This window comes from Sciurus vulgaris (assembly GCF_902686455.1).
Source record: "Sciurus vulgaris genome assembly, chromosome: 12".
Lineage (NCBI taxonomy): Eukaryota > Metazoa > Chordata > Mammalia > Rodentia > Sciuridae > Sciurus > Sciurus vulgaris.
The window spans coordinates 105,603,287-105,620,157 of NC_136473.1; the positions used below are offsets into that span (position 1 = coordinate 105,603,287).

Below are 16,871 nucleotides of genomic sequence, written 5' to 3' on the forward strand. Positions count from 1 at the left end.
CCTGATCTAGAACTTGCAATCCTCCTGCCTCAGCCTCCCAAGTCGCTAAGATGGCAGGCAGGTGCTACCACGTCGGGTGTAACGCGGTATCTTCATGGTTCACTTTAGTTGTGAAAGTTAAGAATCTAGGACATGTTCTGGGAAGAAATGTCACTAAGTTCCAGAGAAGAAAAAGGTCAAGGTATGAAGAGGTGGCCTTGAAGGCTTCGTGGAAGCCCAACAACTGGAGCAGAGCTTGGAAAGGGACTAGCAGAGGGCACAAGACTTCAGAAGTCATCTGCCCCCTTGTTTTTCAGGGGACCAAAGTCCTGTGATAACCCTGGACTCTCACAAATACTGACTGTTAAAATGCCTGTAATTATCTGTTTATATTTGACCTTTTTTGCCCTAATTCCTCTGGTGCCTGTGAACTAGTTTTAAATATCTGCAGTGCTCCGTGGAGGCAGGTCACCATCTGCTGCCTTTCCCACCTTGCTCCAGGATGAGTCACCATCCCGGGTGCCTGGCTGGCTCTGATCCACGTGCACATGCACTGATGAGGTTTCCGTCTCCTGTGGTGTTTATTGTGCCAATTCGGGGCATCCCCACAGGCAAGCTCCCAGGTGACAAGGACAAAATCATGTGAACTCACCTGACGTGCCTTCAAGTGGGTTCAGAATCAGCCCCACCTATCAACCAGGAAGCATGAGGAAGCTTCCAGTCGGGAGGGATGAGAATCTATCAGTTTTCCAAAGGGAATAGCCCAGCAGAGGCGAAGCTAAAATAGGAAGGAGCCCTGGAGAATTGAGAGAAGTCGTGCTGTCCTGTCCCAGGGCTGGTAACGGAACTCCATTTGGACCAGCATATTTCACCTCACTGAACCTGTGCATGTATGTGTGTATGTGTGGTTGGGGGAAAGGTTGCGGGGGAGGGAGATTACCAGAGATTCAAAAGTAAGACCAGGGAGGCAGGAGGGAGTGAGGAAGAGAGGAGAATAACGAAGGAGCAGCTGGAGGAAATTTGGAGAAAGCGAAACAAGAGCAAAATCCCCAGCAGCTGCTCTCGTCCTGTGTGTGCGCCTTTGTTCTGCTGTGTACACGGAATGAAAATTCAGACTGTCCTAAATTCAGGGATTTGAGCTCCCTAAAATACTTTCAGTGCACATCAGATGGTCAGGAGAAGAACCGCAGGCTTTCTTCTGAAGCTGGCTGGCTCCTCAGCTTTCACCAAACCTTCTCTGCCTCCTTTGCCTGTGAGCGAGATGGGAGCCCTCGTCTTAGCTACTATACTGCCTCCCAGAAATCCTGCACAGCTTCCAAAGATAGTGTTTGAGTTCTCTGAAAAAAGGCTTTTTCTTCCATTCCAAGATTTACCACATTAGTAAGGAAAGGAAAACATGGCTTTTATATTTAACATTAACAGTTTCTATTATGTAATAGAAAGCACAGAAACAGTTGTGCGCTCGTTAAGTGTGTTCCCATGTTGCACCAACACTGAGCCCCAGGGCACACTGTATCAGCAGTAGGATGGGGGTCCTGCCACAGGCCACCATACCCACATGGAGGGCGGTCACTAGATGAGAGCCAGGCACCGCTCCCTGTCCCTGCCAGGGACGGCCGTGACATTGTCACCCGCGTCGCTGTGTTCCAGATCTCTCCACTCCTCGAGGGCTGCGATTCAAGACCATCACGGAGACCACCGTGGAGGTGCAGTGGGAGCCCTTCTCCTTCTCCTTCGATGGGTGGGAGATCAGCTTCATCCCGAAGGTAACGCCAGCGGCCAGGCTGCCCAGCAGCCTCCCTTTGCTCGTGCCTCTCCTGGGGATGGGGCAGCAAACGCTCCTCTCACCCAGACCGGAGGACCCATGAGCAGAGCGTCGCATCTGTACAGCAGGGGACACAGAAAGCAGCTCTGGCTTTCCGCTGAGATAGATCCAGGGTTTGGAGAGTCCCCGATGCTGGTGACTGTGACAACTGCTCTCTCAAAAAGCTGGGGCCCAATGGAACCAGCTTCTGGTTCCACGGCTTCTTTTTGTACAGACAGATGGACTAACAGCTCACGGGGCTTGCATCCCCAAAGGTTAGAGACATCACAGAAATGCCCTGGGTCTCTGAGTTATTTGAAATGAATTTATAAACCTATTAATTGGAAACATTTTTTTTAAGTAAATTACATGTTTAGCCTGTGAGTTTAAAATACCCTGATTCCTCTCCTATTTAAAGCGGCATTTACTTGATGAATCCTGAAACAGTTTCCAACTTGCCAGAGGTGCTTGCCCAGCTGTCCCTGATCACCACTCAAGAGAGGGCAAAGTTCAGCCATACTCCCTCCCTCTGTTCTTATCCTTCAACAGCAAAGAGCATTTTTCGATCATTCATCAGACTTAATGGTCAATGACACATACTAGACTATTTTGCCAGTCCTTTTTTTAAATTTTTTTAATTTTTAAATTTTTTTACAGACTGCATTTTGGTTCAATGTACACAAATGGGGTACATCGTTTCATTTCAATGGTTTTACACGATGTAGAGTCACACCATTCGTGTAATCATACATGTACACAGGGCAATGATGTCTGTCTCATCCACCATTTTTCATACCCCCTCCCTCTCATTTCCTTCTACATAATCTAAAGTTCCTCCATTCTTCTCTCACTCCCCACCCCCCACCCCCATTATATATCATCATCCACTTATCAGGGAAAACATTCGGCCTTTGGGTTTTGGGGATTCACTTATTCCACTTAGCATGATATTCTCCAATGCCATTCTTTTACCACGAAGTTCTTAGAGTAGTGGACTATTGGAGCTACAAAGGATCTTCAAGATCACAGAGTTAAGACCCCTCATTTTACATTTAGTTTAATTTAGTTTAGCTTACAGAGACCAAGACTCAGAGAACCTAGGTGACATAATTCCTAGTTGGTGCCAGGCTTATGACAAAAACCTTAGTCTCAGTTTCCTGCTCCAGGGCTCTGTCGACTAAGCCCAGATGCCTTGTGTAGATGAAGTCATATCATGGCAAGCTAAATGCTCCTAACCAGATGTTCTCTGCAGATATATTATTGTATAAATTATCTGAGTTAAAATGGTCAATAATGAATGGAAGGCAACTGGATTTTAAAAGAAAGCAGAAAGAATCCTATTACTCGGCTCCTCAAGCAAGAAAAGAAAATTGTGCCAGGTTCTTCTGTTTTACATACAATATATGAAACTAAATAAAAGAGGAGCTGGTCAGGACATGCCAAGATCAAATGCATGGCAACAGAGAATAACTTCTTCAGCCTCTATAAGCTGAAGTCACCGGCTGTGGGAGGATTTAACACATTGATTTATAAAAATATGGCTATCAGTTACATATACGGAACTCCAGATGACATAAATTGAGAGAAATAATAGTAAAGACGGGGAGTGCCTCAAAAGGGGCCATCTTGTCTCCTCTGTTTCCAAGGGCACACTGGGAAAACCTGATTAATAGGTAGATAGATGATAGATAGATAGATAGATAGATAGATAGATAGATAGATAGATAGATAGACAGACAGACAGATAGATACCAGATCCTGGACCCAACTTCAAGTGGCTTTCTCACTTCCTCACCCACCTATTTGTCTTCTACCACTCTCTTTTGTATTTTTCTGTGTTTCATGTTTCCTTTTTCTTTTCTTTGTACTTCATGGTTATGCCACTGAGTATTAACTCATCTGGGTGAAGGGGAAACACGACATTGATGGATTTTCACCCCTTGTAACACCATGAGAAATTCCAGATATGGTGAAATAATAGCTGCAGCTCATTAAAAATCTGGGGATACCTTAGTTTGAAATATGCTGTGGGTATATTATGAAGACGTTTACACATATCTACATACAACTGTACTCTTCTGCATAGCCAAACGCAGGCTCATACCACTAAATGCAAAAAAAAAAAAAAAAAAAAAAAAAAAATCCAATGGATGTTAACTGTAACCGTGGAGCATTTAGTCTTTGGCAAGAGCCAACCTGCATCACCTCATGACTAATTTTGTTGACAAACTTAAAAACTCAGGAAAGGCCAAAGAAATGTTCTTGAAAATTGGTTCTCGTGGAGCCTCCTGAGAGTTGTTCCTAGCCCCAGACGCTCATCTGTCAGCCTGGGGGAAATAGAAACAGCCCTGGTTTTTACTTTCCAGTTCACAAGTCAGTGTTCTGTAACTTTCTCTCATTAGAGTTCATACCTGGTGACTGTTCTCTTGTCTTTCTCTGCTTCTTCCCGCTCTCCAGAACAATGAGGGAGGAGTGATTGCCCAGCTCCCAAGTGATGTCACCTCCTTTAACCAGACTGGCCTGAAGCCCGGGGAGGAATACATTGTCAATGTGGTGGCCCTGAAGGAACAAGCCCGCAGCCCCCCGACCTCGGCCAGCGTCTCCACTGGTGAGTGCTCCAGTCATAGGTCACTCAGGAAAAAGAGCCACAGAATGGCCCACGAAGCAGAGACGGAAGAGCTTCTAGGGTTCCCATGAGAGCTGACGCCATCTGAGGACCTGGAGATGGACCTACTCTACCAGATCCTTAGCCCATAATATTCCTTTTGCTCCTCTTTGCAAGCATAGAAGTCTGGAAGCATGTTCCATGGGGGAAGCTCTCTCTCAAGATCCTCAGGGTAATTTTTCTGGTCTTTGTTACTCACCAAGATACCTCATATGTCATTTCCTTAATGTCATGAGTTTGGGGACCAAAAGCTCATGACAAAGACTCCTCTTCCCTAGTCCAGCCAGACCTTCTCAGACCTCAATTATTGCCCTGATGAGCAATAATATCCTTCACTGAGTCAGTATGAGAATTAAATTAGATAAGGCATAAAAAGTGATTAGCACTGTGCCAATAATGTTACTAGAGTCCTAATCCAGAGTCCTAACTCAGCAAATCAGGTCTGACCAGTCACCCAAAAGTCAATCAGAAAAAGTAATGGTGAGAAGTAGGAAAGGAACTTTAATTAGCATGGCCATCCTGAGAAGACAAAGGAGACAAGCATTTTCAGCCCTGTCTTTGGGGATACTGACATGAGCTTCAAACTATATAGACAAGGGGGGGCAGAAATATGCACACTCAAGCAGTCTTGGTCAGACTGTGGTCTGGTTGATCATTATGTCAGAATCGGTCAGCCAAAGACTTGTCGTTGCTGTTGCCAATGAGGCAGTTTCAACTGATTAGAGATATTTATTGACCATATCTGTTATTCCCGGTATCCAAGCAGACTCAGAGCAAAGGAGACAAATGCAAAATGGGAAAAGAGATGCCAAGTTCTTTACATTTGCAGGTCCAAGTGAAGAGTCAATGCTTTCAGGAAGAGTTGCCTCCCCCTTGTTAAAATAAAAGTGAGTACTTAACACTTAGTACAGAAATATACACCCAGAAAACATGTTTGGAAGTAAAAGTAGTAGTAGGCCAACCATTTAAAAACAGTAAGTAGAACTGGGCCACTATTCAACGTGACAGCATGCCTTCTTATTAGCTCATTCCCACGGTTCATCTCATTCAAAGTTATTATATTTTCAGGATTGATTTGTTAACCGCATCATATATGCCTCATTGTTTCCTTAACTAACAAAGGGTGTTCAACTTCGAGGCTATAAATTAGCAATTATGATGCATATGGGTGTGCCTTCACACAATTTTTTTTTTCTCAAAAGTTTAAAATAGGATGTGGTATCATTTTCTGGTTCTCATTTTATTGCTGGGAGAGCCATGACCCACATTAAGCAGTTTTCCTTGTCAGTAACAAAAACTCAGATAGGTGAACATTGGTGAAGTTTTATTTTTCATAAACAGAAACTATCACCCTAGCAAAACAGGATTAGGTCCAGGACAAAAGGTCAAATCGACCAGGAACCACAACACTGTGTAATAAGATCGTGTCAATTGGAGATTCATACTTTGCTTCTTGGAACCACAGAGTGTCAGGTGCTGAGGTTCGTACTCTGGGAAGCACTGATTTAAAACTACCCTGGCATCAGCCTGTGCTCCAATTGTGCCCTAGGGTTCCACCGCCAGTGCCTTGCGGCCAGGACCAGGTGGAGATCCACACCTCTAATTACTTCCTCTGAGATGCCGCCAACCGGGGCAGCTCCACTTTGATCTGTTTTATGTTTTGAACAGCCATTTAAATTTTTCTGTTAAAAAAAAAAAAGAAAAGCCTTTCAAATCACTGTTCTAATCCAAATATGTTTCAGAAGAAACCCCAGAGTCAAAAATCCAAAAGTGCTCCGCAGGAATCTCCAGAAGTCCAAGAGCGCCACTCAGTTCCCCAGGGTTACGCTGGAACCTGAGGCCTTGACATTTGATATTAAGCGCAGATTCTTCACTTCTGATTAGGATTGTTTCTTGGTCCCCAAGCCAGTCCTGTGATTTCATGTTAAAAAAGCATTAGTAGAAGACAAAAGATGGTTCACAGAGGAAGAGAGAACACTACAATTGAATATTAGTCTTCCAAAGCATTGAGAGTACTTAAAGAAGGGAGTCTGACCCTGTCTTAGTCTGCTATTTAAACCACATTTTGCCGTATTTCTTGGTCTGGAAGTCCTTTAAGAATAAAATTATAACATGGATGTAGAAATTCCCAGTAAAGTTAGGCTGATCTTTTTTGATCAAGAAAAAAGTCCTAATGTTAATATTTTGGCATCATGTACAGAGTCGTGAAAAAAATAAAAAATGAAAAATGTGTATTCCAGTTCACATTTTGAGTAGAACTTGTGTTTGTTTGGAAATTAGGATGAAAGTGAAAGCAAGCTGATCCTTACTTGATTGGAAGGAGACATTACTACTAAGTGACCAACCAAAGGGCAGAATCCAAGGGTGACAATAGAAAAGATGGCCAGCTCCCAATCCCGTCTCTGGATTTTAGGAAACGATTAATTGATCATTTCCTTCTGTTAAGGTCTGACCTACACCAGCCCCTTCCTGGGAAGCTGAGTCCTCCTGTACTCAGCCTGGCTTCTTCTGGACAGGCCATTTAGCAAATGAAAACCTAGGGCCTCCTGCAGCTAGAGTCCTCTGTGCCACATCATCACACCCCAATATGGTCAATTCTTTATGATTAGGGATTTTTTGTCTCTAAGAATTGAAGGACGAAAGCCCTATGTGGTCATCTGAGTTTCCCTGATACCTTTTATTTTTTCCTCCAAGGTCCTGCTCACTGAAATGTTTCCCCCTCTCTCATGGATGAAGAGGCTCCCCTGTTCATGTCATCTGCCTGAAACTCATTGAGTTCTAGACCTTATGCTTATACTGCAGCAAGGAGGCCCCATCTCATAATTAAATTAAATGACGTTAAAAAGGCCCAGGTTACCTAAAACCACCAAGTACAGCACGCTGAAAAGAAATAGTCAGGATGTTTTCTGTTAAGTCACATGACTACCATATGAAAGACCGATCTTTATCTGATCTCCAAACCAGGTGGCACCAAAGTGATCCGGTGCTTTTCTTTCTGGCTGGTGCTAGAAATCCTAAAGTTACTTAATAGAAAACAACAATGGGCTAGATCCCGAGAGAGGGTGGGGTGTCCATGGGAAGGCCCAACTTTGAAAAGTTGAGGGACTCAGTGACAGCTGAGAGAGAAACCCCATTCTGGAATCAGAGTAGCAGGTGGACCAGTGTGGGCGGCTGAAAAACAAGTCTCACCAAAGACACTCCGCTAACAAGCAAAGAAAACATACTTGAACTAGCTGAAGAGAATTTTCTGGAAGGACATCGAGTGTCTTATAGAAACCCAGGGTCGAATACACATCAGGGGCTCATGAAAGACTCCAATCACAGAATGGAATGGCAGGAAGTTATTCTTTCTAGCGTTCTAGAAGTTCCACATGGTCACACATTCCTGCTTCTCTGTAGACCTGCTCTCCCCCCTCCCCGGTTCTCCCCCTTCAGTCCTCTCCTCTCCTCTTCTCATCCCTGCCCCACACCATCAGATGTCTCCCTTTCTGTATGACCAACAATGTCCACACCAGCCCTGGTACTACGTGGTCCAACACAGGCTAATTAAAGAACCAGAGTCAATTTGGTGCCACTTCCACATCCTTGGGGAATATTAACAATCATATCAAACCAGAGCAGTGTGGTCACAGGGAAAATGCTTCAACTTTTTGCAGGTAATGAGTAATTCTCAGGGAAGAGCTATTAGCCCTGCAGACATCCCGTGAGGAGTTGAGAAGTAATTTTCTGATCCCCTAGTTCTACCTTCCCCACTCCACTCCCAGTATCTTCAGTATGAACAGTGCCCAGTGGGTGCTGGAGCCATGGATGCTGGACCCTGTAGGAGAGCAGCCTGTTCTCCCAGCCTTCCCTTCAGCTGCATGGTACCAGAGGCCAGGGCTCACGAGGGACACCTGCTGGAAACCTTGAGGACCTAGTTCTGCCTGCAGTGTCCTTCCTTCTCAGAAACAGGCAAGCCCTGGAGGAAAAGCAAAATGGCCCAAAGAACTGTGTCTTCCCAGAGGCGTGTTTCCTGTGCACAAAGGCAAGCAACTGTTGGGTTTGGGACAGTCTCAGCCACTGGGTGTCTGGTGTGAATGCAGCTGAACAGGGACAGCTTTTGAATATGTGCAGTGACCCCTTTGACAGCTAAGTCCACGTCTCAGATGTTTGGACAAGGTGGTAGTTCCATAGACCTTTCCTTGGGGCTCCCTGAAGCTGAGAGCAGGGCGACAGGCACGTACCTGAAACTTGGTCCTCAGGTCCCTGTCCCATTACCTACAGAAGGAAACGGGTCTGAGTATCTCAGGTCAGGAAGTGTCCTTCCCATTCCCAGACTGGGAAATGCCAGCCCCAGAAGCTACAGCCTGGTGAAGGGAGAATTGGACCAAGCCTCAGAACTGAGTCCCAGTGCCGGCTCCCTACTGCCAGTGTGTGTCCTCACTTTCCCCATCTGTAAAATGGGATGTTAACACCATGCCCTCTTAGAGCATTTGACATAAGGAGAGAGCAGATGCTGCAGGCTCATGCCCAACTGACGTCTTGTCCTATTTGGTCCTTCTCCTTCAGTCATCGACGGGCCCACGCAGATCCTGGTTCGCGATGTCTCTGACACTGTGGCCTTTGTGGAGTGGACCCCACCTCGAGCTAAAGTCGATTTCATTCTCTTGAGATATGGCTTGGTGGGGGGTGAAGGTGGGAGGACCACCTTCCGGCTGCAGCCTCCCCTCAGCCAGTACTCCGTGCAAGCACTGCGGCCTGGCGCCCGCTACATGGTGTCGGTCAGCGCCGTCCGAGGGGCCAACGAGAGCACGTCCACCACCACCCAGTTTGCCACGGGTAAGGCTGCCATGGGGAGAGGAGCGCCAGGGGAGGGGTTGAGTTGGCAGGTGGTGCCTCACAGGAGCCGCAGGAGAGGGAGAGCTGGGCACCCACGGCATCGCGGGAGGAGAGGCCTGGGGCAGCCTATGGATGTCAACCTCGCAGGACAAAGGAAAAGCTGGGCACCGGCATGAGCAGGCCAGTTGCTCATCCCAGCTCTGATAGCCAGTCCAGGGACTGAGTCCTTTCCTCCAATGAGCCCTCGGGTTTGTAAAATGGCAGGTTTGTCATGAAGACATTGAAGCATCCATAGCGCCAGCCTACATGACAGTTTGGGGCGTGTTCAGGAAAGGTGCGTCTTCCTCAGGATGCCGCATGGCCGATTGTGGGTCTTGTTGTCATTCTCTAAACCTTCAATGGCCGCGCTGCCAAGATGGAGCACCTTGGCACTGTTCATGCCGGCCCGACACACCACAGGCAGACTGCAGTGCTGGGCCTCATCCTGCTGAGGAAGCACCAGCAATAAGGCTGGCACGAGGCCCGACTCCATGGACAGCTGAAGGCCCTGCGACGCCTCCCGACTGCCTAGTGACCGCAGCCCCTCCCAAGGCTGTTAGCATCAGAGAGCTTCTCCAGCAACCAGGAAGGGCCAGACCTCAGGTGACGTGCTCCGTGACTCTCAGTGCCCATCAGTCGGGCCAATTGTGGACAAGTAGGACGGGTCCCATCCAAGGGATGGGCTTCCTGGCACCCTGGCTTGATCCACAAGGGCCTGAGATCAGCTTAGACACTGAGTCTAGTTAATCAGGACTGGTATTGGCCTCTTTGCCTTAAAGATCACACGTCTAGGTTCTCTGCTGCCTCCACCTTGTCCCAGGGAGTCCAAAAAATTGATAGCATCTGTAGGCTGTAAGAACCAGTACCTTCTGACACAGTAGAAGAATCATTAATTCAAGCATGTCACCTGGGGTTGTGGCCTAAGAGCCTGTCACAGGTGGAGCAAGTCCAGGGGCTTCCAGGAGGCTCAGTAGCTAGCACCCCCTGCTCCACCTGGGCTTAAGCCATTGATAAATAAGGCAAAGGGTAAGAGAGATGAACACCAAAGCATGCTCTACGTTGGCGCATGCAGCCCAGGGTGACTGCCGGCTTATTGCAAAATGACCGGCACCGTGGACCTGGGCTAGTCTGTCCATGTGGCAGAACTGGGGGGCTACTTGGGTGAGGACTTAGAGTATGGAAGAATGGGAAGTGATCTGATCCACAGGGCAGCCTGTCCCACAAGAGGGAAGAGATGGACAGTGTCCAGGCTGGACTGCAAAGTTGGTCATTAAGTCCATCCTCCCCAGTGAGAAAAAGAAGCCAGGAATCTTATAATGGGCTCCTTCCACAGAGAAGATTTTGCTTCTTAAAAGAAAGCAAATGTCGACACGGGCGAACGGCAGAAGTCAGGATTTGATTCTGCAAGAGAGCTTTCCGGTCGTCCTCAAACATACTCCACTCACCCAGGGAACAGTGGCTGAGTGTTCTCCCTGGAAAAAGGAGCCAAATTCTGCCCATTTCTCTTCCCTTCTTCCCCCTCATTTAACCAAAAATGTTCCTGGCAGAGTGTGAGGAAAGATGGCCTGTAACATCAGCTTGAAAATTCAAGGTCAACCCCGCCACACACACAAACAGCACCTGCTCAGGTGGGGGCGTCAGGCCTGGCCCTTGAGTGCTGCATTCTTTTCAATTTCAGGAGAGTTTGTGTTTGAAAAGTGGTTTCTTTGTGCTCTGCTCTGATAAGGAGTTTGAAGATGCAGAACAGGAGAAGAGGGCTCTCGAGTAGCTTGGTGAAAAGCAAATTCTTGATGTTCAGGTCGACACACGGAAGCAAGATTGGCCAGTGGCCCAGGAACATTCCAATCAAGACAATTACATCCCGCCTCCTCCGAGGCCCCAGGTTTCAGTTCCCTACCGCTGCCTCGGCTTCACCCTCCTATTCCATTGCCTGTGGATTGGCAGCTGTAAGGTGCCTACCTTCTCTGTGCAGCCGCGGCCTGTCCGCCTGTGGGTCCAACCCACTCCCCTCTGCTCCAGAAGTGGGGGAGGGGAGGAGGAGGCTGGAAGACACAAATGGCTTCTTCACAGACAGACTCTCGAAGCCTGGGGTTGGCATGTGCCAGCTGAATGATGAGAAGCTACCGGACCCTCGCGCCAGGGCCCTTCGTCATTCCAGAACTCCGCTTAAATTCAAATTAACCAAAGTGCTTTTCCAGGTGATGGCTTCGACACTAGGAGCGCACTAATTGCACAGGCAATTAAAACAGAGGTTTGCTTCCTGCATGGCGAGTGGGATATTTGCCTGGATCTTAGAGCCTGCTCTGAAAAAGAGCCTGGTAGCAGCATCCCAAGGCCAGGAGCGGCGGAGAAGCCAGCCCGTCCCAGGAAGCCTGGAGGCCAGCCTCTGAATCGCCACCCTCAGCAGCCTGGCCTTCCACTGCCCTCACGGGGGTGCCACTGTGCCTGGACTCTTGCTGTCCCTACAGAAAACATCTTTGACCATAAGCCTCAAGCCACAAAATTTGGCCACCAGGGCACTTGACCAGATGCTCCCAGAGGTCTCCTTAATGCTGATAGGGGTTGCATTGTGTCCCCTGAAAAGTTCTTGAAACCCTAGTGCATATAAATGTGACCTTATTTGGAAACAGGTTCTAGGCAAATTAAGATAAGGTCATTAAGATTGGTCCTATTCCAATATGACAACGTCCTTATAAAAAGGGGAACTTTGAACAGAGACAGACATGCTCACAAAGAAAACGCCACAGGAAGATGAGGGCAGAGATAGAAACAGAAGCACCAAAGATAGCTAGCAGCTCATTAGAAGTCAGGAGAGACACGCCACTCTCCCACAGCCCTCTGAAGAAGCAACCCTGCCAATACATCGATTGTAGACTTTTAGACGATAATTTTCTGTAAAGATATCCAATTTGGGATACCATGATGGCAGCCCTGGAAAACTAATATGAACACCAGAAAGGTTCAAGTCCCACCTGCCGCTCAGTGATTGCACTCTGGGGTTCTCATGGAAATTCTTTCCCAAGTTCAACCTGAATGGCCTTTGTCTCCCCAGCCGAGATTCTGGCTACAGATGGCAGAGGATGTGGGGACGTCCTGCCCCTGCCACACCAGCTGTCCTCAGCCAAAGCTGCTTGTCTCCTTGTATCACCCCAACCGTGGCCCAAGCCCCAGAGCTAAATAGTTGACAAGACTTTTGCAGAGGCTTTGCATCAGCCAACAGAACAGAGCGCCGACCGTGTTCACTCAGTCGCTCGGTGTGTATTTATTGAACATCTGCTGGGTGCCAGGCACTGTGGTAGGCACTAAGGGTGGAGAACAAACTAGACAAGACCTGGGTCACGTGCATGACATCCTCATGGGGGAAACTGGCCAGCAAAAAGGAAAGAAATATACAAGATCGTTGTCACTGTGAGCAGCAGGATGAGAAGTGAAATGGATGAGATGGAGGCATCCGCTGGACCGAGCAGTTTGGAAAGTCCTCTGAGGAAGTGACATTGTGACTAACATCTCAATGACCTAAGTCAGGCGGGATCTGGAGATCATTCCGGCAGAGGCAGGAGCCAGTGCACGGGCCCTGAGGTAGGGATTAGCTTGATGTGTTTCAAGAACAGGAAAAGGCAGACCAGCTGGAGCACAGGAGTAGGGTGGACGCAGGCCAGGGCGAGGCGTGCAGAGCAGGCCGGCCGGGTCAGCCAGAGCCCCGCAGGGAGGACCCAGAGCTCCTAATGGGAGCAGCAGCGAAGGCTCACACCAGGGAGTGAGGTGATCTAGCCTGTGTGTGAACGTTCACAGCCACAAGTCCCTCCACGGCCCCCATTATCCATCTGCCTTTGCCTTGCTCAGACCTGCCAGTGCCTCAGAAACCAGCTCTGTTCCCATCTAGCAGGGTGCCCCTCAGCGGCCCCTCCTGGAAGCCAGGCCTCCAGACCCCGAGACAGCCAGTTAGTTCACCTCAGCCCAGCTCTGAGGTTCCCCTTTCAAGCTCGTGTTCCAGAGCCCTTTAGTGTTGTTGTCATCGGAAGCGTCTAGCCCCTTCAGAGAAAACGCTGCCCCATCCACAGGGCATAGGCCCTAAGAAGAAAAATCCCAGAACCGTTGGCAGGGAGTCCACTCTGTGTCTATAGAAGAGGACATTTCCAAGACAGGTTTTTCAGCCATGAATACTCTAGGTGCAGGTCTCCCCCTGAACCCTAGCCTGGTTGTTCTTGCTCCAGTTCAGTTCAGGTGGCACTTCTAGGTCTGGCCCAGGCGAGCCCCCCCATGGCACTCAGGGCTGTGACGTCAGGCGCGTGCCTCCACAGGCTCCTCCGCCCAACTGCTCGAGCAATAGCACGCACGACACATCAGGAATCCTCAGCGCCCCATGCTAAAGTACTTAGAGTGAAAAACAGTTCTCAGAAAAACAAGCTGCAGAGACATAAATCTGCTAAAAGATTCTCCCAATTTACATCGCTAAACAGAACACTTCTCACACCCGAGCCTCTGCTTTTGGGTGGATGTGCAGCATTCTCCTCTTTGCAAGAAGGATCTGGGATCCTTGCCTTGCTTTCGCAGATCACAGCGGGCCCATGGGAGGTCTGCTTGGAGTGAGGGACTGGTTTGCTCCAAAGTTAAGACTGAGTCTCAGAGAGGAGAACCTTTTAAGCTGCAGTTTTTCAGGGTCACACCTAGTTGTTCATGTCGTTCATCCTCAGAGGAGTCTGACAAGACGAGAAGGTCAGTTTTCAGGGAGTGAAGCAGTTTCTTGGGGTTGTGGGAGAGACACCAATACTGATACTCCCTTCATTGCATTGGGATTCTTGGAAGCCCAGAGCAAGCGTCAGGGTGCAATACTGTTGGAACTCAGGAAGAGCTTCAGAGGCAACAGGAAGCCAGCCCCGAGTCTGCACACCTATTTTCGCACCAGGCACCAGGCAACCCACCTCCCATGTATTGTCTAATCCGTACAGCAACCTGTAATGATGGCATTCTTTGCTTCTTTTACAGAAGTGGCCAAGTCCTAGTGAGACTGAAAGACTTGTCCATGGCCCATTACTGAGGTGTCAGAGCTGGAAATCAAACTGAAGCTTGCCTCCAAAGCCCATATTCTTTCCAGTACCTCATTCCGTCTGCATTTTAATTTCCGACCCATAAACCTTTCGGCTATTTCTATAGCAGTAAACTCCAGGACAGCTTGAAGTCAACCCTCCTCTCTGCTTGATGGTCAAATTTGATTTTGTTCTCTTCTATTTTAATCATGTGGGAATTATCCCTGATTTTCTCCTACTAGGGTTCCCTTTGTTTTGGAGTCTGTTATATTAGTTGGCTCCTTTTCAAGTTTCTAAAACACCCCTGGAATCCTTGGCTGGGCGTGGGGAATCGCAAAGTGTATTGCTGTCTAACTCCCAAGTAAAACCCTACAACCAGACCAAGGGATTTGCTGGGGGGCAGACCAAAAAGCTAGGGGCAGAAGCAGGGTTCACTCAGATGTGAGGCAGAGGGTCAGGAAGCGCAGACTCTCACCCCAAAGATTTTTAAAATCCAAGGTGCACCACAAATGCACATTATCAGGTGTGATGTTGGTGGTGTCTGTCTATTTTTAGAGATTGATGCCCCCAAGAATTTACGAGTCGGTTCCCGCACGGCAACCAGCCTTGACCTTGAGTGGGATAACAGCGAGGCAGAAGTTCAGGAGTACAAGGTTGTGTACAGCACACTGGCGGGGGAGCAATACCATGAGGTGCTGGTCCCCAAGGGCATTGGTCCAACCACCAGGGCCACCCTCACAGGTAAGTGCTGTCTCTTGGGGGCACGATGGTTGCTCAGCTGTCTCTCAGGTCCCTCTCCCCACAGCCAACCCATCAACAAATGCTCCTGATTAATCTGTTTAATCTGGTCCTATGAAGTACCTCTGCCACTTTCCACCGCTGACATCACCTAGTCCGAGCTACTCCTGTCCCTTCCCTGAACCTCTGCACTCGCCTCCTCCCGTTACCTTCAGGTCTGTCTAATTGTCAAAACAGCACTTTCTTGGTGATGCTGTCTCACTGTGCGCGCTCCAGGGCCTGCCCGTTGCGCTCAGGGTGAGCTCAAACCCTTAGCCTGCAGCCCTGCCCTGCCCAGCCCCTGCTTCCCAGCCCCACCTCCTCCCCGTCCCCTGCAGCTCTCTGCTCCGCCCCACAGGCCTGGGATTTCCTCAGACATGCTGTGCTCCCGCCCTGGGGCTGTTGCTGTTCGCGCTGGCTTCCTCTCCACCCCCAGCTGACATGTCACTTTGCAAGGAGCCCACGTGGTTCCCAAGGGAAGTCAGATCATGCTGTCCGACTCGCCTCTCCGCACAGCTCAAGATGCCTCTGACACATGGGCATGACCACGTCACAGTGGATCTTCACCTGGTCTTGATGCTCTGGGAAGCTAGACCACGCTTGCTTTGCTCCTCATTGAGTCCTCAGGGTCCAGGACAGTGTCTAGAATAGACCAGGCCCTAGATCAGTGTTTCTTGAAGGGATGGATGAATGAAACTGCAGAAGTTTACTATGACTGGTCGCAGACTGCAAGAGGCCAATGCCGAGGTGACAGCCTGCATCCTCACATACCCTGTAAAAACTTTTGGGTTTATTCTTGAGGGCGGTGAGGAACCGTTGAGGGATTTTTAAATGAAGTGATGTGATTATTATTTGTATGCAGAGGAGGTCAAGGGCAGAGGTCGGTCAGGAGGCTGTTGGTGGGTTTAACAAGAGCAGTGGTGCAGAGGGCTAAGGCAGTGGCCAGCGCCCACTACACCTGACTGGAGAACGTGCTGACCTCAGGGACACGAGACCAGACAGCGCTCCTGTGTGGCCCTTCAGCACACCCATCCAAGAGAACCTGCCTGCCAGACCTCTGCCCAGGGTGGGCGACTACAAATGCAGGCCCTGGGTCCTGAGGAAGGTGTTGCTGGGCAGAGAGGCGCAGGCCAGGGCCCCCATGTGCTCACCGTCTGTTTGACTCGTCTTGCAGAAGCACTTGCCGTCTCCCCAGACAAGGGATCCCCAGCAAAGAGTAAACAAGGGCGGCCGTATAATCAAAGCTGTCTTCCTCCTGAGCTGAAATCCCAGACCTCCTTGCCAAGTGAAGCCCGTTAAAGTAAATATAAAAATGTCTTTTCCAGACAGGTGTGCTCCTGAGTATACAGCAGGAGACAGGGAGGTCTGCTGACCAAGCAGGTGTGCAGGGTGAGTCAGACAGGAAGGACGGAGCAGCTGGTGTAGGGGCCCCGCCAGGGCTGGAGACATTCACAACGTTAAGCTAGACCGAGGTCTGGATGGTAGAGGAGGAAAGGCGACCACTCTGCCTACGCCACAGCCCCTTTGGCAATTAGCAGCTTTACACAAATGACGGCCGGTTGTCTGAATGGCCACGCCACGAAGTCAAGCGGGATGTGGACAGCCCAGTCACGTCCCGGCTATTGTTTCCCCTTCGGGAAAATGGGAGTCTGCACTCATGATTGTCTGTCTTATTCCAGGCACCTTCGCTTAGTTACAGCTTCTTTCATCCTCACAGAAGCCTCATGTGGCAGGTATTGCTAGCAACCCCATTTGATAGATG

General features: G+C 49.0%; 1 protein-coding gene across 7 annotated transcripts in view; it reads left to right on the plus strand.

Moving 5' to 3' along the window:
* TNR (tenascin R) overlaps positions 1–16,871 on the plus strand; it is a 78,986-nt gene that overhangs the window by 12,526 nt on the left and 49,589 nt on the right. For all 7 annotated transcript variants that reach the window (XM_079106362.1, XM_079106364.1, XM_079106365.1 and 4 more), the window contains 4 exons: positions 1,630–1,745; positions 4,241–4,391; positions 8,997–9,266; positions 14,888–15,073. In XM_079106362.1, coding sequence (XP_078962488.1) covers positions 1,630–1,745; positions 4,241–4,391; positions 8,997–9,266; positions 14,888–15,073 — 723 coding nt within the window. The remainder of the gene's footprint in view (positions 1–1,629; positions 1,746–4,240; positions 4,392–8,996; positions 9,267–14,887; positions 15,074–16,871) is intronic.